At 47.3% G+C, this 24,550-nt stretch overlaps 1 protein-coding gene across 1 annotated transcript in view; it reads right to left on the bottom strand.

The window, feature by feature from the left end:
* Positions 1–2,185: 2,185 nt before the first annotated feature.
* FAT2 (FAT atypical cadherin 2) overlaps positions 2,186–24,550 on the bottom strand; it is a gene marked incomplete at its 5' end in the record, with an annotated part of 59,008 nt that continues 36,643 nt past the window's right edge. The window contains 9 exons of the mRNA XM_080804457.1: positions 2,186–4,170; positions 5,246–5,703; positions 7,316–7,469; positions 9,597–10,038; positions 14,042–14,187; positions 17,491–18,301; positions 20,768–20,965; positions 23,488–23,631; positions 24,235–24,372. Coding sequence (XP_080660583.1) covers positions 3,638–4,170; positions 5,246–5,703; positions 7,316–7,469; positions 9,597–10,038; positions 14,042–14,187; positions 17,491–18,301; positions 20,768–20,965; positions 23,488–23,631; positions 24,235–24,372 — 3,024 coding nt within the window. The 3' untranslated portion in view covers positions 2,186–3,637. The remainder of the gene's footprint in view (positions 4,171–5,245; positions 5,704–7,315; positions 7,470–9,596; positions 10,039–14,041; positions 14,188–17,490; positions 18,302–20,767; positions 20,966–23,487; positions 23,632–24,234; positions 24,373–24,550) is intronic.

The following is a 24,550-nucleotide window of genomic DNA, read 5'->3' as shown; positions in this document are numbered from 1 at the left end:
CCTCTAAGAAGTTGGCATCGCTATATATACTTTTAATTTTGTATCAATGTAATCAAGTACTTTCCTTGGTTGGACCCTGTAGATTTGTTGGGGAATCTTGAGAAAATTCTAAAGGCTTGTCTTTTGCCAGCTGGGTCCTTGAGAAAGTTCCTGCTCTTTACTCGGTGAGACCTCCTGTGCCTATTGTCAAGACAGAGCTAGCAGAGGCTGCTTGAGGTCTTCCAAAGTCTGGCCTTCAACACCGAAATGTGGGTTGTTGTTCCAGCAGCTGGGCCCAGATGCCCTCGTAGGCTGGCATTCACCAGTTCACCGTGGGATATCAGGATGGGCCAGCTGTTCTATACCAAATTAGCCATGGGCCTTGGGCAAATCACTCCATATCTCCAAGCGTTATATACTGTCATGTTTTTCTCCTTTTATCTTTTAGAATCTCCATAATTTTCAGCCCAAAAGAGAATGGTTTTCCTCCCCCAAGGCCTTGGGCTCTTCCCTTCTTCACCCAGATACCCATTTTGAGGTCCTAGCCATGGCCTAAGTCATGTGTCCCCTCCACAGCACTGCTCCAATTTCTGGAAGATACATTGGCTTTCTCTGTTACCCATGGTAAACCCCACGTGATGGTGTGGTTGTGCAGGCCTCCTCCACAGCCCTCTGAATGAGCAGGCTCACAACTCCTTTGCTGTTGTCCAGTGAATTCCAGCTGCCTTCCCACCCTGGACGTGGTTGTGAGTCCTCACTTACCTCATGGGGTTTTTATGAGGAGTAAATGAGACAAGACCTGTCAAGTGCTTGCCCAGCCCAGAAGTCAGGAAACCTGCATCTCTGCCTTTCTTTTCCACTGTTACAGTGTGTAAGACTCAGGACGTTTGGAACTAGAACCCCAAAGACTTGAGATGGGAGAATTTCTGTGAAAACCTTTGAGTCTGTCGCAGCTCAGTAGGCTGAATTTTGATCCCAGAGTGCCCTCTGATGGTTGACATGTGAAAGTGCAGGCTCGGGAAGACAAAGGGAAGGAGGGGCCTATTGTGGAAAACCTGGCTGGGTGGAAAGAGGCTCCCCCTTCCTGAAGGAGAGCAAGCTGTGTTGTAGGGGGATAACCAGGCTGGGTACAGACCTGAATGTGGGTCTTATCTCTGTGAAGTTCTACCTGCAGGACCTCAGACAAACCCTTCTCTGTGGGACTTGGGATGAGGAACATCAGAAATGGACAGTCATTTTAAAAGTCTGAATGTTTGTGTATTTTCATGTGTTCTAGAAAAATATAGTAACTTTCGAGTTCTTTAATGTTTGGATATGTCATTTTAGGGTGAACAAAGATATTTTTTAAAATTTGGAATGTACTAAAAGAAAATTAAGTAAATAATGATACAGGTGGTATTAGGACAAAAATCGCAACAGTGGTAAGCAAAACAACAAAAGTCTGGGCAACACTGGACTAGTTTATATGTGATTTACTGCACAGTTCTGATAAGTTAATCTTATCTACATAGTATCTGCTATTATTTCCTAGTATAATGGTCACTGTTTATTGTTTATGCTTCTAAACAACAGGAAGCCAATTCATACCTGCCCGAGGCCACAGTGGTATGTGTGCTGTGGTGCTTCTCATGGTTGTGCCTTCCCTCCCCACCTGCACCAGGAACTCAACAGCAGGGACTGGCTTTCTGGTCTCGGTGTCACCTGCAAGGCCTGTGTCACAGTTGCCCGGTGATATTCACATCCACTTGGGAGTGAGCTGTGGAGCAGCAGCCACAGGCTGGCTCTGGGCACAGGGAGGGCTGGCATCCCAAGGCCTGTGCTGTAAAGCTCACTCCTCCTGTCCAGTGCAATGTAGTGGGGAGGGTTCTGGCCAGGGTCAGCAGTCCTGAAGCCTTGTCCCAGGCCATTCATTCACGTGCTGATCAGTGGGCTTGTCCACTAACTGTGGGCAGTTGTTTTGGAATTAGAGGTGTTTTCCCAAAGAGTGGTCTGGGCCCTGCCCCCAGAGGTTCTGATTTTCTGTCTGGCTTTGGGGCTCACAGAGCTATATTTTAGCCATTTTGCTGGATTTGGGAATCATAGTACTTGATGACCTCGAGGGTCCCTTCTGGCCCCCAAATTCCATGAACCTCAGCTTAGCAGGGCCCATAGACCCTAGTGCCCTTCCCCTGACCCAACCCTAAACAGGATAAGTGACATACAAAATAACCATAAAAAAGAGTTTATTATTTTTTAAAAAACAACAACAACAAATGGCCAGTGAAACTGTGCATCCCATCAGTCACACATACAGTTACACACACAGCTACCAGCCACTCCAACGAATACGCCTTCACCCACACAGCTCCCTCTCTGTAAGCAGCAACCCTGTGGGTGAGAGTGTCTGTTGCTCTTCCTTTTCACTTCTTTCTCCAGAAACAACACAATTGAAAAGTCAATGGACCGGAGAAAGGGATCGATGGGGCAGGAATGGCAAGGCCACCAGAATTCTCCATCCCTGCCACTCCTGGCTACATACACTCTACACATGTACACACATACTCTACATGAGGTGCCCACATGTGCAGACACGTGCCCACACTGACCCTCCATGCAATAGGGTTGAGTCACTGCAGGTAACACTTAGATCGGCAGGCATCTGAGATGGAGGGGCAGGAAAAGGCAGTGTCCATCCTGAACACCAATGTCCAGCTCCACACCTTCACTCTGCCCTGATGCCCTGAATGGGGAGCTTTTAGTTCCTTGTGTCTAGGAAAGAAAAATCCCTTTGGGGCAACTCATCCAGACAGCAAGGTTGAAAAGTGCCTAAGAATTTTAAAAATGAATAATTATGTCCTTCCTGCCTTTGGCCCAAAGTGCTTGAGAAACTTGGGGTGAAGAACCCAGAGTTCCGTGAGGTCTGAAGTCCTTGGCAAAGAAGGTTCAGGGCTGCAGGAATCCTGGCAGGCCCTGGCTGGTGGAAAGTCCTGTGACTTAAAGAGGTGGAGCAGGTTCCTTGGACCCTGCGTTAGAGGAGTGGGACCCCAAGGAGACTGAGGCCAAGTGATGCTCCTCAGGAGCCCTTATCACCCCAGGCCTAGCACAGTGCCTCACACAGAGCAGAGGCTGCAGTTAGGTGGGAATGATGCAGGGTGCACAGGTGACTTGGTGACCTGCTCACCTGCTGCTCACCTCTCAGCCCTTAGAGGATACCTTGTGGCCCTGCAGGGTCAGAGAACCCTGGACTTTGTCTCGGGGGCTGATGTAGTAGCTGCCTGTCGGGTGGACCTGCCTCTGCATCCAGAATGGAGTCTTGAGCAGGTGTAAGAACGCTCCCTGCCAGAGCTGCCTCCCTGGGGACTGAGAGATGGCGGTCAGTGAGACAGACTCCCTCTTGGCTCTCCCAGGAATCAGTTTGTCCTGGTTTTCCAGGCTTAACTGTTCTGTACATCCCCTTCCTGCTGGGGGCCCTAGTGATATTTTTGGAGCTCCACTCTCAGCTTCCCTCCATCCTCAGGGACTCGCTGGGGGGTCCACAAGAGCACATTTCAAGGTATCACAGCCTGGACTGGGGATGGGGGCTTCCCTCCCACTTCTCCAGCCATGCTCAACTCACTCCTACAAGACAGGAGGAAGGTGCCAAGTCCTTGGCCTCCTACCTACCTTCTTCTGAGGATAGCTAGAACATGACCTCCTCACAGCTCCCATAATCACTCTCCACCATGTCAGAGCCCTCATAGTTGGGGGGAGCCTGGGTCTGGCCCCGTCCTGTGGGATGCCCACCCCCAACCTCACAATCAGCATAAGAGGGCCCAGCCCGGCTAAGGCGCATACTCACCCCTTTGTAGCCCCCCTCTGCCAGGCAGGGCCCTCCCCCTCCCTGCCGGAACTGTGAGTGGTAGTAGCTGATGGCTGTGTACTCGTTGAGACAGGGGGCCAGCAGGTGTTCCCGGGGACTGGGGGGCCGTGGGGGCATCAGATCTTCTAGGTTCTGGTTGCTGTAACGGGGCGGGAGGGGTGCCCGCTTGTTTTCCAGCTCCAGTGGGAAGGGGAAGCCCCCATAGAGGCCAGTGGGGTCTGGCATCATGGGTGGGACCTGGTGGCGGTGAGACGATGGCAGCAGAGGGCCAGAGGTCATTTCCGAGTGGGGGTATTCCCAGCATTCCTTCCTGGAGTAAGTTGGAGGCCAGACAGCAGCTCCACCTGGGCACACTGAAAATGACAAGATAGGGTGAGCAGTTTCCCTGGTGAAGGTTTCAGCAGGTCTTATAGCTACTAAACATAGTTCAGCATGTGGTAAAAACAGGCAAAAGAGTGGGTGGGTATGTGACCATTGATGTGTGTTGTTTCTGGCAGTTTAGTTTGGTATCTAGAATTCAACAGGGGCAACTTCAAGGCCAGAGGTTTAACCTAAAGCCAGCTCATATTGCAAATCTGTACTGATGACCTAAGATTCAGTGAATAAGAGAAAAATGTGGATGATTCCAAGCAGCCCGCTCACCTCTGCTGGAAATAGCAACTCCATCACAAGTCCTAATGGTGACTTACGTCTCCTTAACTGAAGGAAACAGACACACAGTTTGGACTGGGGGAATGTGATGGCATCTGTCACAGAGGGTGATTAAATGAGACGTAGCTTGAAAGAATGGAGAGCAAGCATCCTTGGTCCTTGCTCTGTCCCTTCTACTGAATAGTTGGGTGAATTAGAACAAGTTACTGTGTCTTTATGGGCTCTGATTATATCAGCAAAAAGTTTATGAAAACACCTTTTTTAACTATTGGTGAATAAGCCAGAAAATATAAAGGGCTTTACAAATTCACCTCCTTCTGAGCCAAAGATGAGAGTGAGGTGAAGATCCCTCCTCTAGGTCAGTCAGGTCTGGCCCAAGGCTGCCATACCTCCAGAATGGATGACCAGAACCTTGAAATACTGCTCTTTCCTTTCCCAGAAAAGCACAAAGGAACAGAAGCACCCCGCCCCCTACTTTTACCCCAGGGATCCCATTTACCCCTATCAGGGTCTACAGGTTTCTGCCATAGATATCAATCCTATGGAATGAGTTGGAATTTAGAGGAGGAGATCATGGTACATTGGAATGAGTCACAGATTCTGAGTCCAGAGAGCTGGCATTTGGTCCAGGCCACCAATGCACAGTGACCTTGAGCACATTCCTTCATATCCGATCCCAAGGGATTGGACTGGATGGTGGCCTCACCTAATGGAGTGTTTAGGTCTACCACCCTATTCCGTCAATTCCAGAGAGTAAGGGCCTCTGGCTATACTGACCCATCTCCTCGCCTGACCATGTCCTCTTAATGATGGACTCATTGTCGGAGTGGGAAGGGACCACAGCTGGCGGGAGTCTGGGAGGCACACTGCAGACCACTGGCCGCTGCTTAGAGCTGGGTCCAAAAGTGACCAGTTCATTTGGAACTGAGGTCTTGCTGGGCTCCAGTTGGTTCAGATTGTTGCTGGAGCTGGTGCTCAGTGGGTTGAGCTCGATGGAAGGCATAGTTTGGGTGTCAACACCAACACTCCTGGCCAGGAGGTCTGGGTCCTCCATGGCCACGGGCTTGTGGGACTTGCAACGGCGGCAGTAGAAGAGGAGCCCGACAGTGCTTAAAATGATAAACAGCAGGGCCACTATGATGATCAGAATCTCCTGTTGCCCCCAGTCACCCCTTGTGATCTCAGGGGTGACTAGGCAGTGTCCTTCTGAGCAGCCCCTTGCTTCCATTTCACACCTGCAGAGACAGAGAAATAGTCAGGGGATTGAGTCATTATACTTCCCTTTCCATGTCCCCTCTCACAAAGATTTATGGACCCCTGGACTCAAGCCTACCTTCCCCAATTTTCAACCAAAAAAAGAAAAGAAAAGAAAATGGATGGTAACAATCACACATATCAACACCAGAGCTGTCCATCTTCCACCAGGAAGGTGTGGGAGTCAGCTACAACTTCATTCATGACCATTTGGAATCTAGGCTCTGGGCACATCCATTATTTCCCATTCATGTGATCTAGGCATTGGATATACCCTCCACCACTGAGGTGAGATTTACAACCACGTACTGTGGTGGAAGCAGCCAACATACACAGCTGTCCTCAGCAATATTGTCAGAGTCCCAGACAGAAGTCAGCAGCACGCAGCTGTGGCAGCTGGGCACCAGTGTTGCCCACTGTTCTTCAGGAGGTCACAGGAACCCAGCTGGTCTTGCACAAACCTTCCATTGGACAACTGTTCAGAGCGAGCGCTTGGAATTGTATGACCTCCCAGGTCACCACCAGCTTGGCGTGCCATGGTGTAAGGCTCCTAGGAGGCTTCCGTGGCCAGTTTCATCCACTTTCGAGGGATATTAAGAAAGGCTCCCTTCATTCTACTTGAGTCCCAGTGTCTACAGTTTCACCACCAACACTCTATTCTTTTGGGTTAGCCATTGTCCTCCCCAAGTTCCTCTTTTAAAATGCAAACATCACTACTTTCAGCCAGGAAGTATTCCGCCAACACATCTCCTGCCAAGCGAGGTGTGCAGTGGGGCCAGAAATGCCAGGTGCTGAGAGAAAGGACTTGGGTCACAAACACATGGTGGGGGGCGGTTTGGACAAGCCCTTTCCTTCTCTGGACCTCAGTTTCCCCATGTGTAAAGTGAGTGGGTGGACTACATCATTGAGTCTCTTATGCACATGCTGACAGCAAGGAGATCTCTTGGGAACTTGTTATAGATAGAACCCCAGGCCTCATTCCTTGGAGATTCTGATGCAGTCGGTCCAGAAATCTGTATTTTCCACAAGTGTCCCTGATAATTTTTAAAAGACTCCCAAACTGGGGAGCCCTAAAACCAGATAATTAGCAAAACTCTTTACTTTTAGGATTCTAGGGATCTAAGGATTCTTGCAGTCCCCCAGACCAGCATAATACAAGGCACAGGTAGCTTGCGGTGGGGTTCAAGACCCACAGCAGTGTTTGTACCTAGTGGAGTCATTGTCCTCAGGCCACTCTCCAGGAAGTCACCACCCAGAGCCAGAGAATAAGAACTTCAGCCGTTTTCCGACTTCAGCAAAGATGAGAAATGCCTGAGGAGCTGATTAGAAGTATAGATTTCCGGGGCCCAGCCTAATGAGTCTGATTCAGTACGTCCAGAATAAGACTAGAGAAATCACTGAGAACCCTCTTTCCCTGTGTGTTCTGATGCAGGTGGCTGAAGGGAGAAGCCTTGGCACATAGAAAAGACCAAGAAGCCAGGTCACTGGAGCACTCCGCTCCTGGTCTCCCATGGGCAGGAATGCGGAGGTCATTTCCTAATGGTCCCAAACCCAGGATGAGGAGCCAAAGGCAGGTCGCTCCCCTGTGCTTACCTGTCTCCCATATAAGGGTGAGGGCAGTTACAGGAGATGCCTTCAGGGGACGAGACGCAAGTGCCACCTTCCAGGCAGGGTATTGAAGTACAGTTCTCCCTTCTTTGTTCACAGTGCTTCCCCGAGAACTGGGGGGGACACTTGCAGACATAGCCTGGGAAGGAGGGCAGGGGGAAAGAGAGTCAGGCAGCTGCAGGCTGAGAGGCCCTACAGGACAGGCGGTGGGGGGTGGGGGGCTCGGCGTGTCTGCAGATCTGCATGTCCATGTTCAGTTAGTGAGTGCCTCCTGTGACAAGCATCATGCAGGGCACTGACGCCCAGGACATGATCCCAGCCTCAAACAACCTATAGGCTACAGAGAACAGGCCCATAAAGAATAGTAGGCATCCTAGACAGCACTCAGTAAGTGTGAGTCACCGTGCTAACCATCTGCACATATCAGCCCATTGGAGCCTCATGCCAACTCTCAAATTGGTTACTGTTACCCTTATCAGGGAACAGGTACAAGTTGATGGCAAGTAAGGAGATGAGGCACAAAGAATACATGACATTTGCTCAAGATCATCCAGCAAGTTAGTGGGAAGTTTGGGATTCAAACCTATAGAACCAACTGTGTATAATATCAGTATATTAGTAATTATCATAAAATGACAGAGTCTGGTGAGCCAAGGGAGGGTGGGGGCTAGCAGGCCAGGGAGGTGAGACGGGCCGGAGCATCCCTATGAGCCAGATGCAGGAATTAGGAATTAGGAATCCTAACAGCAAGGGGAAACCACTGCAAGTTTCCAAAGTGATACACTCAGACCTGCTCTGTATAAAGGTCACTCTGGTGCCCTGCGGGAAGGCACAGGTGGAGGGAGAGAAGGTAGAGAACAGGGAGGCAGCTGACCCAAGGGGGAGAGATGACAGCTGCCTGGTAGTGCAGATAGATAGAAGTGATCAGATATTCTGCAGATGGAAACGACAGTACTATTATCCAGGCAAAAATGAGAAAAATTGGATAATGCCGAGTGTTGACAGAGATACCAGATCCTCCTGCATTGCTGGTAGAAAGGCAGCTGCTGTGGCCAGGCTGAAGAGCAATTTGGCCCTAGTTAGTCAAAATAATGATTTACATCCTCCGGGTATGTGAATTCCACCCCGTGTGTGTGTGTGTGTGTGTGTGTGTGTGTGTGTGTGTGTGTGAAGGGAGTTCTCATATAGGTTCATAAGAAGATATGTATGAGGATATTCACGCAGCAGTGTTGATGGAGGTGGGGTGTTGAAGCGACCAGGGTGTTCATTGCTAGCTGAGTAGGGAGGGAAGATGTGAGTGCAGGTACACACACTGGGGCATGGAGCCACAAGAAAAGCAATGAATATGAATTGTGGCAGTGTGGATGGAAAACTAAAAAATATATGTATCACATATAGTTAGAAATCCAAGCATGTGTAAAACCAGTGATATATATTTTGCAAGAACTCATTTAAAAACTTTAGATGTGGGGCACCTGGGTGGCTCAGTGGGTTAAAGCCTCTGCCTTCGGCTCAGGTCATGATCTCAGGGTCCTGGGATCGAGCCCCACATCGGGCTCTCTGCTCAGCGGGGAGCCTGCTTCCCCACCTCTCTCTCTGCCTGCCTCTCTGCCTACTTGTGATCTCTGTCAAATTAATTAATTAATTAATTAATTAATTATAAAAATCTAAAAAAGAAAAAAAACGTTAGATGTTTGCCTGTGGGTTTGGGGAGGGGGAAAGTCAGCTAAGTACACAGTAAAGAGGAATATAAGAGAGAAACCTGGCATGGACCGAATGTAACACTAAGGTGTGTGATGAAATTGACCTGTGGCACCAGAGGTCTCTGTTCATGCCGGCCCCCCATCCAAACAAGTAGAAAGAAAGTCAGTCCTTGTTGAGGGAGAACAAAGACTCTTGGCTTCCCTTAGTGTAAACCTAGTGGATTACTCACAAGATAGTAAGGGGAAAAGAGAGACATCTGGCATCAGGGGAGGAGTGCTCCACTGAGATCTGTACCCCAAATGCACCTCTCTCACTTAAAAGCCTTGTGACGTTGGGTGAGTTCTTTCATCCAGCTGGGCAGGCCTTACATAGCCCAGCAGTTTCCTGTGCCATGAAATGAAGCCATTGACAGCTTTCTTTCAACCTTTCTCTCCCTCATGGGGCTGTGCTGAAGGAATATACTTTGTAAACTCTCCAGTGGATATATGATTGCTAGTTCAATGTGCTGGGGTCTTCAGAAGAGCCTCCTGGGATAAACCTTGGAGTCGTTTCCAGCCCTTACCTGCCCCGCGGGTCTGTGAGCACTTGCCGCCATTGAGACATGGGTTTTGGCTGCAGTCATCCCTGTGTGAGCAGCACTGGGTGAGGGCCTGCCTCTCTTGCAACCCTGATGACTTCTTGCCACGGACCAGCAGCTCCAGCGCCTCTCCGTTGATCACAACCGCATCCAGGCAGCCTTCAAAACCCTGGGACACAACTGGGGAAGAATGCAAGAGAACAAGGCCACCCAGAAAGAGGTCTCCTTTGGGCCTGAGACCCTGGCAGTTCTCTGGGAGCACAAGGGAGGCATTGCCTGAGCTGTCAACCAATAGGTGAATGGAAGTGTCTCTCTCCTCCACCACAATGGAGTGCCACTCTTGGTCATTCACATGGAGCCAGGAGGAAAGATTTCCATAGAAACCACCCGGGCAGTGGTATTCCAGCTGGAGCACTCCATCAGCCAGCTGCAAAGAAAACCCAGATGGCCATCAGCAAAGCTAAGAAGTCCTTATAAAAAAGTACTGCTAACAGACTACCAGTGCAAAGAATGTTGGTTGATTTTCATCAGTGGGAGTAGTAGTATTTGGGGATTTTCAAGGCTGTTTTAAACATTGTCTTTGTAAAGCATAAAAGCTGTTCTGTCTATGGTCTCATTTGGCCCTTACCATATTCCATGGCATGGTCTGGGCAGGGATGGCATCTCCATTTCACAGATGAGGAAACTGAGGCCCAGAGAAGCCTTGCTGACTGAGACTGTCTCTTTTGGATTCTTCTCTATAGGCCTCTCCCATGTTCTGTGCTCCTCAAGTTGGCCCTCAAGGACACCAAAAACCCCTCTCACTCCCACTCTCTTATTCAACAGTTCTGCAGTTCTCAAAGTGGGTCTCTAAGACCTTTCCAGGGAACCCACAAGGGGAAACCATTTTTATAATAATCGTAAAACATTATTTGCCTTTTCTACTCTCATTCTCTCACAAATATGCAGTGATTTCCAGACATGGCTATCACAACAGACAAACACAAAAGTAGATATGAAACTCCAGCCATCTACTATAAAACCATATGTAAGAGAGATGTACAAAAAATGTAAAACAGTGCCAGTCTTCTTTTTTTCTTAATTTTGGAAAATGTAATTATTGTTCACAATAATATGGTATTTATGTCAACATGTAATAGGTTTCTTGCTATTTTTAAATGAATTAATAAAGATTTTAACACTTCTCAGTTTTAATTTCTAGTAGTGAAAAGGTTGCTAGCTCTAACCCACATAAACAGAACTTCCCTAGGATCTTTAATTATTTTTAAGAGTGTGAAAAAGTCCTGAAATCAAGAAGTCTGAGAACCACTGGGTTAAATCATTTTGGTTTACCTCAACCCAAGAGGTAGGGCTACTGTGGTCAGTCTGGATTGTGTAGAGCTTTCTCTGGGTGAAATTTGAAAATCCAATCCAGTGTTTTACAGAAGTTAGCCATTTGTACATCACTTTCCCAATTTTTGCCCTGGTTGAAAACTACCTCTACAGATATTTACTTAAAAGGAAATGTACTATTATTATGGTTTGTAGACTCAAAATATTGTCCTTAAATCTCTCCTTTCACTTAGCCAGGACCACAAATCCATTGGTCCAACCAACTTTCCATTGGCTCTCAACCTCTGGAAGGTTCTCACCTCTCTCCTTATCCAGCTTAAATTACATAGCCAAACTCCTGTCCTCTCCTACGTGGTAGAACTCACTTGGGAAACCACACAAATCTGGTCAAATCCAATTCTCCCCTACTGTATGTGAGCATCACTGAGCTGAACATAGCTGGAGAAAAACACACAGCCTTACTTATTGATCTCCCTTTAATTTCATGACTGCAAGTTTCAAATGAGCCCTTCATGGTGCCTAATTATGCTGCTATCTTCCTCAGTTTACTCTCCCAGATGACTGTTTTCACAACCTCTCTCTCCTCGAACCCCTGATGCTCCCCTCCCCATCCTCACTCTCACCAGTCGGGTGGCGACTTGCAGGCACTCTTACCATCATCTCTATCTATGGAAGCCAGTCTCTCCATTTAAGCTCTTGGTCCCACCCCACCCTTACCTCCTCAAGGACTAGTTTCCGTTGACTCTCCTTTCTTTTCCCTACATCTTTGTTTGTTCATTCTCCATTGTACAATTCCAGTCATCACACAAACATGCTGTTATTACTCTAATCTTTTAAAAAAGTTTTCTTGAACCCACTTCTCTCACCAGAGATCACCTTCTTTCTTGGCTTCCTCTTTGCAGCAAAATTCCAACCCACCCACCAGGATACTGAAACCACTGGTGTCAGGGTATTTAGTGACCACGGTGTTCCCAAGTCCAGTGATTAATATCACCCATCTCACTCATCTCTCAGCAGCATGTTTTCAGCTGGTCACTCTTTCCTTCATGATACATGTTCTTCATTCAGCTTCCTGGATACAGTACTCTTGGTTTTCCTCCAACATCACTGGTTACACATTTTCAGTCTCCTTTTTTGGATCCTTCTCTTCCCCCAGACATCTCAATTTGGAGTATCACAATGATGAATCCTTGGTCTACTCTTTTTCAATCTATACTTCCTGGTGATCTCATCCAGTTTGCTGGCTTTCAATACTAAGTATATGCTGAAGGCACCCAGATCTTCATCTCTATCCGAGACTTTTCTCACAGACACTAGACTTGTTTATCCAGCTCCACTTGGAAGTCTAGTAGGCATCTCAAACTTACATCTCAAAACTGAACTTTTGATCTTCCCCCAAACCTGCTCTACCCATATTCTTCCCCAAGTCTGTTGGCAGCAACTCCACTCCTTCTAATTACTCAGGCCCAAATCTTACTCCTTGCTTTCTCTCCCAGCCCTCATTCAATTCATCAGGAAGTCCTCTTGGTTTTACCTTCAAAAATCTATCTAGACTGTCAACTCTTCTTCCCAGTTCACTGTCATTACCCTGATCTAGACCACCACCATCTCTCACCTGAACTGTCACAGTACCTTCTTGGGTGGGTCTCTGCTTTTATCTTTGTTTCTCTAAACTTGTTTATCAACACAGGAGCCATCAGGACCCTTTTAAAAATGTCACATCATGTCAGTTCTCTGCTCAAACCTTCTCATGCCCTCCATTTTGCTCAGAATAAAAGCTGAAGTCCTTCAATGGCCTATGAGAACTTCATGGATACTCCCTCAGCCCACTCTATCGCTGACCCCAAATCCTACTACTACTGTCTCCCTTGCTTACTTTACTCAGGCCATATACACATCTTACACATCTGGGCTGTTCTTAAACCTGTGAAACATTCCACTACCAAAACGTTTTTGCATTGCTATTCCCTCTACCTAGAATGCTACCTAGCTAATTCCCTTACCCCCTTTATATTATGGTTTAGTTACCAACTCAGTGAAGACTTCCCTGATCACCTTACTTAAAATTGCAACTTCCCATAGTCCTAATCCCCCTTAACCCTTTTTTTTTTTTTGGTTGTTAAAGCCAAAGCATTTATCACATTTGGACAAACTAAAATTTTCTGAGCTATTATGTTTATGTTTATTGTCAGTCTTCCCCTGTAGGGTGAAAGCTCTCAGAGGGATTTTTGTTTTATTCACTGATGAGACCCAAGCGTCTAGAACAGTGCCTGTTACTTAGCAGATGCTCGATGAATATTTGTTGAATAATTAATTTCTAACTAGCTGCCAAAGTCTGTTTGTTCTTTGTCAAAGTGGGAGATTGGCTTTTGTGTTGGAGGCGTTAAAGTCAGGCAGGCAAACTAAGATGTTCTACAAGATGTAATCAGAAGGACTGAAAGACCATGAGAAAGGAAATTCCTTTTTCTTCCATGTGATTCCATGTAACTTAATGCCGGGTTTGTAGTTTTTTTTTTTTTTAATTTTTTTTTTAAGATTTTATTTATTTGCCAGAGAGAGAGAGAGAGAGAACACACAAGCAGGCAGAGAGGCAGCGAGAAAAGCAGGTTCCCTGCCGAGCAAGGAACCTGATGCGGGACTCGATCCAAGGACCCTGGGATCATGACCTGAGCCGAAGGCAGCAGCTCAACCAACTGAGCCCCCCAGGCATCCCCCAGGTTTGTAGTCTTGAGCACCCTAGTGGTAGCCAGCCTCCCACCCATCTTGGAAAACACTGGTTTGTTACTCAGCAAAAGTGATAAAACAAAACAAAACAAACCCACCATGACTGGGTGGCCTCCATTTCTCCCTCTATCTGCAGAGGCTCTCTCTCTCCTCTCACAGAGCAGCCTAACTTGTTGTCTTTGGCTATATATCTCCAGGTGGGCAATCACAACTGGAAAGTCTTGTGCCTTAAGCTAATAGTCACATCGGCATCCCTGAAAACTACGCAGGGTTTTCTCTGCCAACAATTGGGCTTCATAGCTGTTCCTCATGCTGTCCCCACCTCCCTAGCCTGGCACGCCCACATGAAATCTCTCAGGCTGGCAGTGCCTTACCTTCAGGGAGACATACACTGTCTCGTTGCTGAACAGGAGAACAGCCTGCGATTGGAGTGTTTTCAGGCGGAAACGGATGTGCCAGTTCTGTGCCTCTGGAAGACTGTACCGCCCAAAGCTTTGTCCACTGAATCTTGTGGCAGTACCTGTAGAAGCAAGCAGAGATGTCAGCTCCACATGACAAGGTCCCCCACAGAGTCCTTGAACTGACTCTGTCTCATTCAACCCTTGGGTGACATTGTTCACATCTTATAGAAGTGAGGCTTCTTGGTGAGTCAGGACAGGGGGAGTTACCCGTCCAGGATCCTGCAGCCAGACAGAGGCCATGCACCTGCATACCTTCTTTTGTCCCCAGAGACCCTTGCCTTGGGTCTCAGCTGGAGTCAGGAACTATGAGCTCAAACCACCAAGAAAGCAAGAATCAAGCCAGAAATGCTATCAATGAAATGTGTGGAAATCAAAATTTCTATCCTACATAGTTTCTGTGTTATTTCTGACATCCCTGGGCGGGGAGAAGGAGGCAGAATTGGAGAGGATTTTGCATATATGTGTGATTTCAGGAATACCATGAAGGTGCTTTGCCTCAAGATCTCCCCTTTGTCATTAGGAGTGTAACCGTTTGAGAAGCTCATAACCAGACACATCGCTGCTGAGAGGTCAAGAGTCACTGCGACCGAGGAAGGGGATACAGAATTCTGTAGAGTCCTGTGTGTGCAACCCCCTGTAGCAACTGCTAGTACATAGTTGCAGAGTCAGGAGGCTCCACTTCAACTTGACTTTCTCCAGCTCATTTAACCATGGGACCCTCTTATGGGGACCACCTCTTCCAAGCCCTAGGAAATAGCATTCTGCCGGCCGCCTTGGAGAATTCTGTGTTATACGTATATTAAGCACTATCCTCCCCAGAAGGGAGTCCAGTTGTTAAATCCCTAAAACCTCAGTGTGAATAAGCTTATCAGTCATCAGGCCAGGAGAAGAGCTGTATAGGGCCCCAGATACCCTAGACTGTTGAAGAGAGGGAACAAAAGCCACGAGGAGAAAGAACCAGGAAGCCTGAGGCACGTGGGATTTCAAGATCCGGACGCTGTCTGTCGTACCTTAGATCTAAAACTCTCTGCTGTGGGCAATTCTGTTGTAGTAGGTCGTTACTGGATGGGAGGCTGAAGATGCTCTAGATCGTCTAGGAATTCCCAGACCTTGCTGAAGATCAGCTGGAGAGAACTTTAAAATACAGAATGCCAGGCTCTATCCTCAGAGAGTAAGACTCACTAGTTCCTGAGGCACATGAGAATCTGCATTTTAAAAATCTCCCCACACTGGGTGTATTGACTAGAAGAGAGACCGAGAGGGGCTCCTGTGAAGCTGGGCATGTGGTGATCCTGGCTGTAGGTGCCAGTTACACGGGTGTATTTGGTTCGTGAAAACCGTGGCACATAGATCTTTCTGTATGCCATATTTCATTTCACCAAAATGTTTTTAAAAACAACAAATCACCCCTCCGAGTGATTCTGATGATCAGCAAGCCAACCTCTGGTATTTCTCAATGTGCAGCCCTTGGACCACCTGCTTCCGAATTGCCTGAGGTGCTAATGCCAATTCCAAGGAGAGAGAGATGGAGAGAGAAACCAAGAAACAGACTTAACTATGGAGAGCAAACTAATGGTGTGCCAGAGGGGAGTGGATGGGGGATGGGTGAAATGGGTGAAGGAGACTGAGCATACTTATTGTGATGAGCTCTGAACAATGTACAGAATTGCTGAATTGCTGTATTTTACACCCGAAACTTATACAATACTCTATGCTAACTATATTGGAATTAAAATAAAAACTTCATAAAAAATGTCAATTCTAGGCCTCACCCAAGACCTTCTAAATAATACACCTGGAGGTGACCCCTAGGAGTGGGTCTCTTTTAAAACCACACTCCCCAGGGGCACCTGGGTGGCTCAGTGGGTTAAGCTTCTGCCTTAGGCTTGATGCGAGATCAAGCCCTGCATCAGTCTCTCTCCTCAGTGGGGAGCCTGCTTCCCCCTCTCTCTGCCTGCCTCTGCCTACTTGTGATCTCTGTCTGTAAAATCTTTTTAAAAAATAAAAAAATAAAACCACACTCCCCAGGTGATGTTGCACAAGCATGAATTTTTAGAACCTCTGCTGTCTGGTGCCAGGTGACCAAGAGAGAACCTTCGACCATCACGGCTTTCCTTGCGGGCAACTCTGGAGCAAGAGACACAGAGAGGAAGCACTCCCCCACCCCCATCCTGCCCCATAAACACACACACAGCCAAGAGTAGCTCACCCAGCCTAAATACAGTGGGACCTGGAGAAAGTCCACCAATCTTTAGAGAAAGAATTTCCCTAATGCAAACAGGGGGAACCCATAAAGGGTAGACCAGGCCAGGCAGGGGGCGATGGTGAACTGGAGACTTTTGCCGATGCTCCTGAGCTGGTCAAGGGCATGGATTCTTGATGCCGGGGATGCTGGGGTGAGTCCACAGGAAGAAACTGACTTCCTGTAGATCTCGGTGAAGAGCTCAGCCTTTAGAGTGGGACACACAGGTATTTAGACAACCAGCCCCTCACAGGAGGCCATGAAGTTTCAGGTGAACTAATATAATTCCCATCCCTCAGTTTCAACGGTAGTTGGAACTAATGCCCCTGCTTCATAGGATGTTGGTGACAATCAGTTTCGGTAACATACACAGCATCTGGCACATGGCAGAGTCCATCTAGCAACAACTGCTACCATGTGAATGACAGCCATCATGGACATTGTGCTTACGGACCAGACAAAAGTTAAGTGCTTTTATATCCATTGAGTAATTTACTCCCCAAACCAACTCCAGAAGGCAGATGATAATATTTTCATTATTTTATAGATGAGAATCTACAGCTCTGAGGAATTAGTAACCCACTCCAAGTTACACAGCTAGTAAGAGAGGGAGCTGGAGTTAAAATCTGAGCTGTCTTGAAGTTATAACCACCAGGCGGTAGTAGCAATAGTAATACTATTAGTAACTCATGTTAGTGACTACTTTCTATATCAGGCACTTTTCTAAGCAAGCTCTTGATATTTAAGACCCATTTAAACCCTTTAACAGCTCAAAGACACAGAGAGACTAGATAATTTTCCTAAGGTCACTTGGCTCACAAGCGGCAGAGGTGGGATTGAAACCCAGGTGTCCGATGCCAGTGTCGTGCTTTCAGTCATCCTACTAACTGCTTCTTGTATCCTTACTGTTAGTTTCAAAACTCCAAAAAGTGGCCAGGAATAGGGTGCTATTCCATGACTAGATTCTGTGAGGCCACTACCCATCCCTGATGGCCTATGGCCTAGCCCTGCTAAAACACCCCTCTAACTACCCCACGGGGTCTCCCTGGAATCTCCATCCCTACAGTGAGTCTTGCTAAGCCCTGCAGTGCTGATTGTCTTGGGGAAGCCTGTTCCTTACCGTTGCAGGAGCAGCTCCTCTCCAGGCGGTGCCGTGGGGTCAGGATGCTGAGCCTGGCTGTGCTGTACGTGGGGCCCACCCTGGGGTCCAGGTGCACCGTCTCTTGGCACATTTGACCCTGGCAGCTTGGGCCCTGGCAGGGCACCACAGGCATGGCTGACCTCATCTGAATTCCCACCGAGTGCTCCATCTCCTTGGCTGAGCGAGTGATGATGGATGCCAGCTCCTGGAGCTTGTAGAAGGTTCCAGAATGCCCCTCAAAGACCAGAAGCACGTCCACCCCAGCTGTGGTCTCTGCAGGCTGAAGGCTGGCCAGGTGGATGTTAGCTCGTTTGATGTCCAGTTTGTTGCTGAGGAACCTCTGCAGGTTCCTCCAGTGGTCGCTCACCAGTTCCTCTGGGGTGAGCTGGTGGAAGCCCAACCACATGGCCTGCTGCAGAGCCTCCTGCCCCACGTGCCACACATGGACATGGACCCCAGCAGTGGCGGCGAAGGTCCCATCACTGACTGTGACGTTGAATGCATAGCGGCCACGAGGCAGGTCCCGGGCAGCGATAATCTTGCCATCTAATGCGCCCACTGAGAAGTGCCTGGCCAGGTTTTCCTCTCCTGCCAGGCTATAGGTCAGCGTGTCTTGCGGGTCTCGGTCTGTGGCATGGATTTTTCCCACCATGCCACCCTGGAATTCCTCCTCCCCGATGGTGATGAAGATCTCCAGTGGGAGGGCAGAGGGTGGGTAGTGGCTCTGCTCCGTGACGTGGACACTGACAGACGTCGAAGACGAGAGGGGAGGGATGCCACTGTCTGACACCTGTGGACAAAACAAGCATGGCCATTACCACAGGACTGCATTGCCACAGCTGTCTGTGGCCTCCTGGGGCAGCCACGTCTCTCTACCTGAGGGCAGGCTCACCACGTCGTCACAGTTGAGAAAGAGAACAATAACTCCAAAGCACTGAAGGTCTTGTGGAGGGAGTTTTATCCCATACCACACAGTCAAACTCAACTCCATTTCCTCATCTGACAGCTCTCTGAGCCTCTTCCTAAATCTCTCCAGCCACTTGCACTCACGTTTTCTCCCTCTCCAACATCTCTCATTCTGTCTCTATCCTTAAGTGAGTCATCAAATGTCTCTTCTTGACTCCAGTATGCATCCTTTGTGGCCCCCGTCAGCCTAAGGAGTTTCTGTTTGGGATCCCCCTTTACTAGTGACTAGGGTCAGGGTGGGTGTTTCTTCCTCAGGTTAGCCAACAAATACGTACTGATTGCTTTCTACAGGCCAGGCCCTCTGCTGTGATCAGGAGAAAAGAGACCATCAATATGTTACTAAAAATAAACAAGATAATGTCAGACATGGATAAAGTGCTGTAAAGGAGGAAAATGGAGCATGGGACAGAGATCTGAAGAGTGAGAGCTTCCGTACTCAGATCGGGTGGGAGAGAAGTCATAACACTTGAGGAGAATGTGACTCTTGAACTGAGTCCTAAGGGATGAGAAGAGGTGAGGAGAGGAGGTGACAAAGAGAACAGCAAGTGTCAAGCCCCAGGGTAGAAAGAACGCGGTGAGCTTGATAGGGCAGAAGGGCCCTGGCTGCTGGAGCAAGTGGGCAGGACTGAGGACCAGGCAGGGGCACAAGGGAGGCCGCCCCATCACTGACGGGCTGAGGAGCACAGGGTCAGGTTTTATGTCAGAGCCATGGAAAGCCACTGAAGGTTCTAACAAGGCCGCGCTATGACCTCAGTTGCGCAAGGAAAAGAATGTAAATTAAAAATGCCTTTTCCTTTCATATTTTGCCAAGCATCCTTGCAACTTACTGTCCTGATTAGCAAGGACGAAGTTCCATTCAGTGACTTTATCTCTTTCACAGCTGTCGCCAGGGGTCTCCACAACTTTCTCTACAGTAATATCTTGTTCACGTGTATTCTAGAGCTTTGAGTGGGTGAACAAGTTGTGAAATTACACCCAGTGCTGGGATTTGTGTGTAACACCGGTGGGATATGAAGAGCAACAACAGTAATTAATACTGCTGCTAAGTATAACATACAGCTGGCATCAACTGAGTGCAGACTGTATGCTGGTCACTTCTAATGCTTCTGATGCGTGATCTGAGATAGCATATCAACCTTGACCCTAACCCTAACCTTTCTTATGAGATAGATACCAGGAAGTCTTCCATTTACAAAAACTATCACTGAGGCTTAGAGGTCAAGTAGTTGCCTAAGGTCATAGAGCAGGTAAGGCCAGAGCAGAATCTGAACCTGTGTCCGTAGCCTGTTTCTTTGCTGGCCCCCAGTGCCTCCTAATGAGTGAAAGCGGAAGTACAAGACAAGTGCAAGAGAAGGTGAGGCAGATAGTTACTGAGCGATTGTCTGGGTCAGGAGACAGAGGTTATTGTTTGGAAGGCAAGTATGTCCATGCCCTTAGCTTTGAAAACCCTCTACATTAGCCCACACCTGTCCTCTGAGCTGCAGACTCCCATTCCCAACTACCTACTGGACACCTCCACGTCAGTGTCTCATAGGCACCTAAAAGGTGACATGTGCAAAACAGAGTCCTCATTTTACTCATAAACCTGTCCTTCCCCCACCACACCATATTTCCGGCCTCAGCAATGGCCCCACAGCCCGGTCTTCACTAGAGTTTGGAACCTGGGAGTCACCCCTGATTCTTCTCTCTCTCCCCATGTCCAGTCTATGATGGACTCCTGTTTATTCCCATGCAGAGCTTGTCCCTAGTCTGTCCACTTATTGCATCTTTATTATCAGCTCAAGGTTTCCGCACCACTCTCCCCAGCTGGAATTGGGAGTAATGCGAAAAGTATTACCAAGGCTTATAATTAGGATGTCTGTACATCCTGGTTTGCCCCGATCGGTCTTGATTTTCACTGATTGACCCTGTTGTGGCTCAGTGATCGCCAATTAACTACTTTTAGTGCTTCTTTCCCTCTCAAGTGCATCACAGTTTGGACCTTGAGTAGTATGGTCACCCAAGCCAAGAGGACCCCATGATCTACCCAACCCATCTCTTCAGCTTTATTCCCAGTAAGATCACTGTGCTGACCAAATTGGCCCCATCTCAGGTCACTGCAAGCTCCTTCCCAACTCAAGAGCTGGCTTATCTTGTTCCAGCCTGCAACATTCTCCTGCCCATTTTCAACATGACTGGCTCCTCTCACGTCCCAGCTCAAATGTCCCTTCCTCATGAGGGCAGCCACCCTCTGAATATGTCTCCTCTGTGCCTTTAATAAGGCACTTTCTTTCATAAGGCACTTTCTCACCTTGATCTGAAGCTGATACCATTCCTGGACTCTCCTGCTCAGGCCCATAGTGGTCACCAGCCATCCATCAGGGGTCACTCGGAAGGCAGAGCCATCATTCCCATTGGTGATTTGGAATGAGTAGGGGGGACCATTCTCTGGGGAGTCTGGGTCACTCAGGATCAGCTGTAGGACTTTGCTTCCAAGGGGTGAGTTCTCCTAAGATAGAGAGTGCCAGAAAATCAAAGAGCAAAATGAGTTCCAGTCCTTCCTTTCGCATCTTTCTGGAGGCCCTCATCTGGGATGAGTCGTCAGCACTCTGGCTATTCGCAGGATATGTCTGGACCTCAAGCTATCACTCATTCATTCTGCCAGCCTGTGAATTAGTTGTTGGCTTCACCTATCTGGACAGGAGCTTCCTGAGGGCAGTGCTGGATCTTAGAAACAAAACCCATTAAGGCAGGAAGGGTCCTTAGAGTCCCTTTATCCTATAGAAGGTGACTTGCTCAAGGTCACATAGCTGAGGATTCATGTATATAAATTAGTGCATGGGGATCCACGCACAAGTTTTGTGATTCATAGGGTCAACAAAACACCTATAAATGATTTCCTACTTAGAGGACCAATGGAATGCCCAATTCAATGAGAAAATTTTAAAATGAGTAAGCATTCAATTAAGAAAAGTCTCTGTTCTATAACTTGGGAACTTAGTATCTATAACACAATGGTTAACTGCCTTTTTTGCAACAAAATCCTATCTACAAACAGAACCTTATAGACAGAAACTAATGGATACCTACCCAACAAACATTCCTTCCTTCCTTTCTTACAAACCCAACTTTTGTTCAGGTGTAGGATGGCAATATACTCAGAAAATATATGCCCTTATTCTTTTTTTCTTTCTTTTCTTAAAAATTTTATTTTATTTTTTTTTTCAGTGTTCCAAAATTCATTGTTTATGTGCCACACCCAGTGCTCCATGCCCTTATTAAAAAGAGATGGACTGGGGCACCTGAGAGGCTGAAGTTGGTTAAGTGTCTGACTTTTGATTTCAGTTCAGGTCATGATCTCAGGGTTGTGAGACTGAGCCCTGCCTAAGGTTCTGTTCACTGGGCATGGAGCCTGCTTAAGATTCTCTCTCTACCTCTGCCCATCCCCACTCATGCTCTCTCCCACTCCCTCTCAAAAAGAGAGAGAGAGAGAGAGAGAGAGATGAACTATGATTGGTCTAAGTCAGTTATAAAATCTGATTCCCTGTGCCAGTTTTTGGTTTGATTGTGATCATGTAATCTGATTCTGGTCACTGGAGAAGTCAACCAGGTGAGGGTTCTGAGAAGCTTTCTTCTTTGATAAAAGCAGATCCTGAGGAGGGGGGAGTTCTTTTCTGTTTGCTTTCGAAGATGGTAGGCAAGGATGTGATGCTGGAGCTGCGCGGCCACTTTGTAACCAGGAGAAAGAAGGTGAGGGAATTTCAAAGAAGCTAGCCCAAAGCTATGATTCCATTTTTCCTGCTGAAATAACCAGTTCTGGAATAGAACCTCCCACCATCACATCTTTTGTTATGTGAAATAATAAGCCCTTATTATTAGTGACATTTTAGATATTCTGTTATTGGCAGTCAATGCACCCTAACTAATACTTATAATATACAAAAAGTATAAGTGGATTGACTGTAGCTAATACATAGTTAATACAATAGCTAATACAATAAAATAAAATAAAATAAAATAAAAATTAGCTAATAGCTAATACAATATACAAAAAGTATAAGTGGAGTGACTGTAGCTAATACATAGCAGGACCCAGGATTCTAACTTCCTATCCTCTTCCTCACCTCCCTCACCTCTTAGAGTCACAATTCCTACGCCATTGAATCCCTAGGCCCTCTCCAGATCCCATTTGTAAACCATTTGTATGGTGGAAATAGCTTGGGGATTTGGAAAATCACCTGGGTTTAAATCCCAAGTTTGCCACATTCTAGCTATGGTACATTCTGCATCTCCATTTAAAAAAATCTTTGATGTGGGCAGAGTAGGCCCCCTTATCCACAGGGATATGTTTTAAGACCCCTAGTGGATGCCTGAAACCATGGATAGTATCACATCATTTATACTGCTTTTTCTATACATACATCTCAATGATAAAGTTTAATTTATCAACTAGGCACAGTAAGAGATCAACAGTAATAACTAATGATAAAATAGTAAATTATAACAATATACTATGATAAAAGTGATGTGAATGTTGTCTCCGTCTCTCAAAGTAACTGTACTCCCCTATTCTTCTTGTGATAATGTGAGGATGGTAAGATGCCTATGTGATGAGATAAAGTGAGATAAATGACAGAGGCACACAGAATATGTGATGTACATTAAGCTACTATTGACCTTCTGATGATACCTCAGAGGGGGATCAAACTTCTGGACTGTGGTTGGCTGGGAATTAGTCTGACTGAAACCACAGAAAGCAAAACCACAGATGGGGGGGGACTATTGTACTACCTGCTTCATGTAGCTGTGTGGGTCCCAAATGAGGTAATGGATGGAAGTGCCTAGCACAGTGTCTGATTACTTTTAATTCTGTAATTCATAGTCCCCTTTAGCAGGCTGTGTTGCCATTAGGGATATTAGTGGCAAGGTCACAGCAACTGTTTGGGTAGACTGATACCAGTAGTGAGCACCCTCTACTAGAGAGAAATAAAGGAGGAAGTCTTCAGGATGTCTTTGGAAGCTCAAGCGTACCTGGACAGAGGTGCTGTAGTTGAGCTGGAAGAATCTTGGTGGGTTATCATTGACATCAACCACTTGGATAGCAATGTCTATGTCTTCATGCAGTGGGGGCCGCCCGCTGTCTGTGGCTCGGAGCCTCAGGGAATAGCTAGAAATCTATAGCAAGATGCCAGTGAAGAGTTAGCAAAAAGACCTCTCAGTTCTGCTCCATGACTCATCACTAATGTTTTCAGAAAAATAAGGTGGAGATACTCCCCTATGCCCGCCTCCACTATCCACCCATGCTATTTTAGGGTCCAAGTTTTGGAGTCAGGAAGAATAAGTCTGATTTCCAGTTCCACCACTTACCAGCTGTGAGAACTTGGGAAGGTGACTAAACATCTGTGAGGATATCAGGACCCACCCCCTAGGGTTATTTTAAGAACCAAATGGCATAATGTAATAAAGCACTTAGCAAAGTTCCTGGCACAGAGGATGCGCTCAACAAATGATAATTTATTATAATGATCTAATGTTTCCTGGTCAACACTAAGAAGCTAGCCTGGGCTCCTCCACTGAAGGTTAAGGGTCACTTAGTCTCTCTCCTGCCTCTGGCCTCACAGGCAATAGAGACCACACAGAGAAAACAAGTGTGGGGCACTGAAGACAAGTCTAGAGAAGTCAGCAAGGGGTGTTGACCACAGTTCATCATCTGAACCTGCACTGGGGCCATCTCTCTTCTCGCATAAGCTCAGATTGGGCCCCTCCCACATGACTCACCTGTTCCCAATCCAGGGCCTTGGCCACCTGTAGCTCCCCCTTCTTGGGGTGAACCGCAAAGTGTCCGAGCTGGTTCCCTCCTACCAGGCTGTAGGTGATGGCACTATTTGCAGGTCCATCTTCATCAGTTGCTGACACCTGCAGCAGTGGGAGGGTAGTTGTAAATGTAGGGCAAGAGGGCCAGAAAGGAAAATTGCCCCTGGGAGTGTAAGGGGCCAGATATGTCCCTACGCCAATGACTGCCACTGGGCTGGCAGTCCCTGGACCACAGTTATCCCTACCAAAGGAATCTCTTCATTTTATATCCTAGTATAGA

The sequence above is a fragment of the Martes martes genome (assembly GCF_963455335.1).
Source record: "Martes martes genome assembly, chromosome: 5".
Lineage (NCBI taxonomy): Eukaryota > Metazoa > Chordata > Mammalia > Carnivora > Mustelidae > Martes > Martes martes.
The sequence above is the reverse complement of the archived record's forward strand: the minus strand, read 5'-3'. Positions and strand labels throughout refer to the sequence as shown.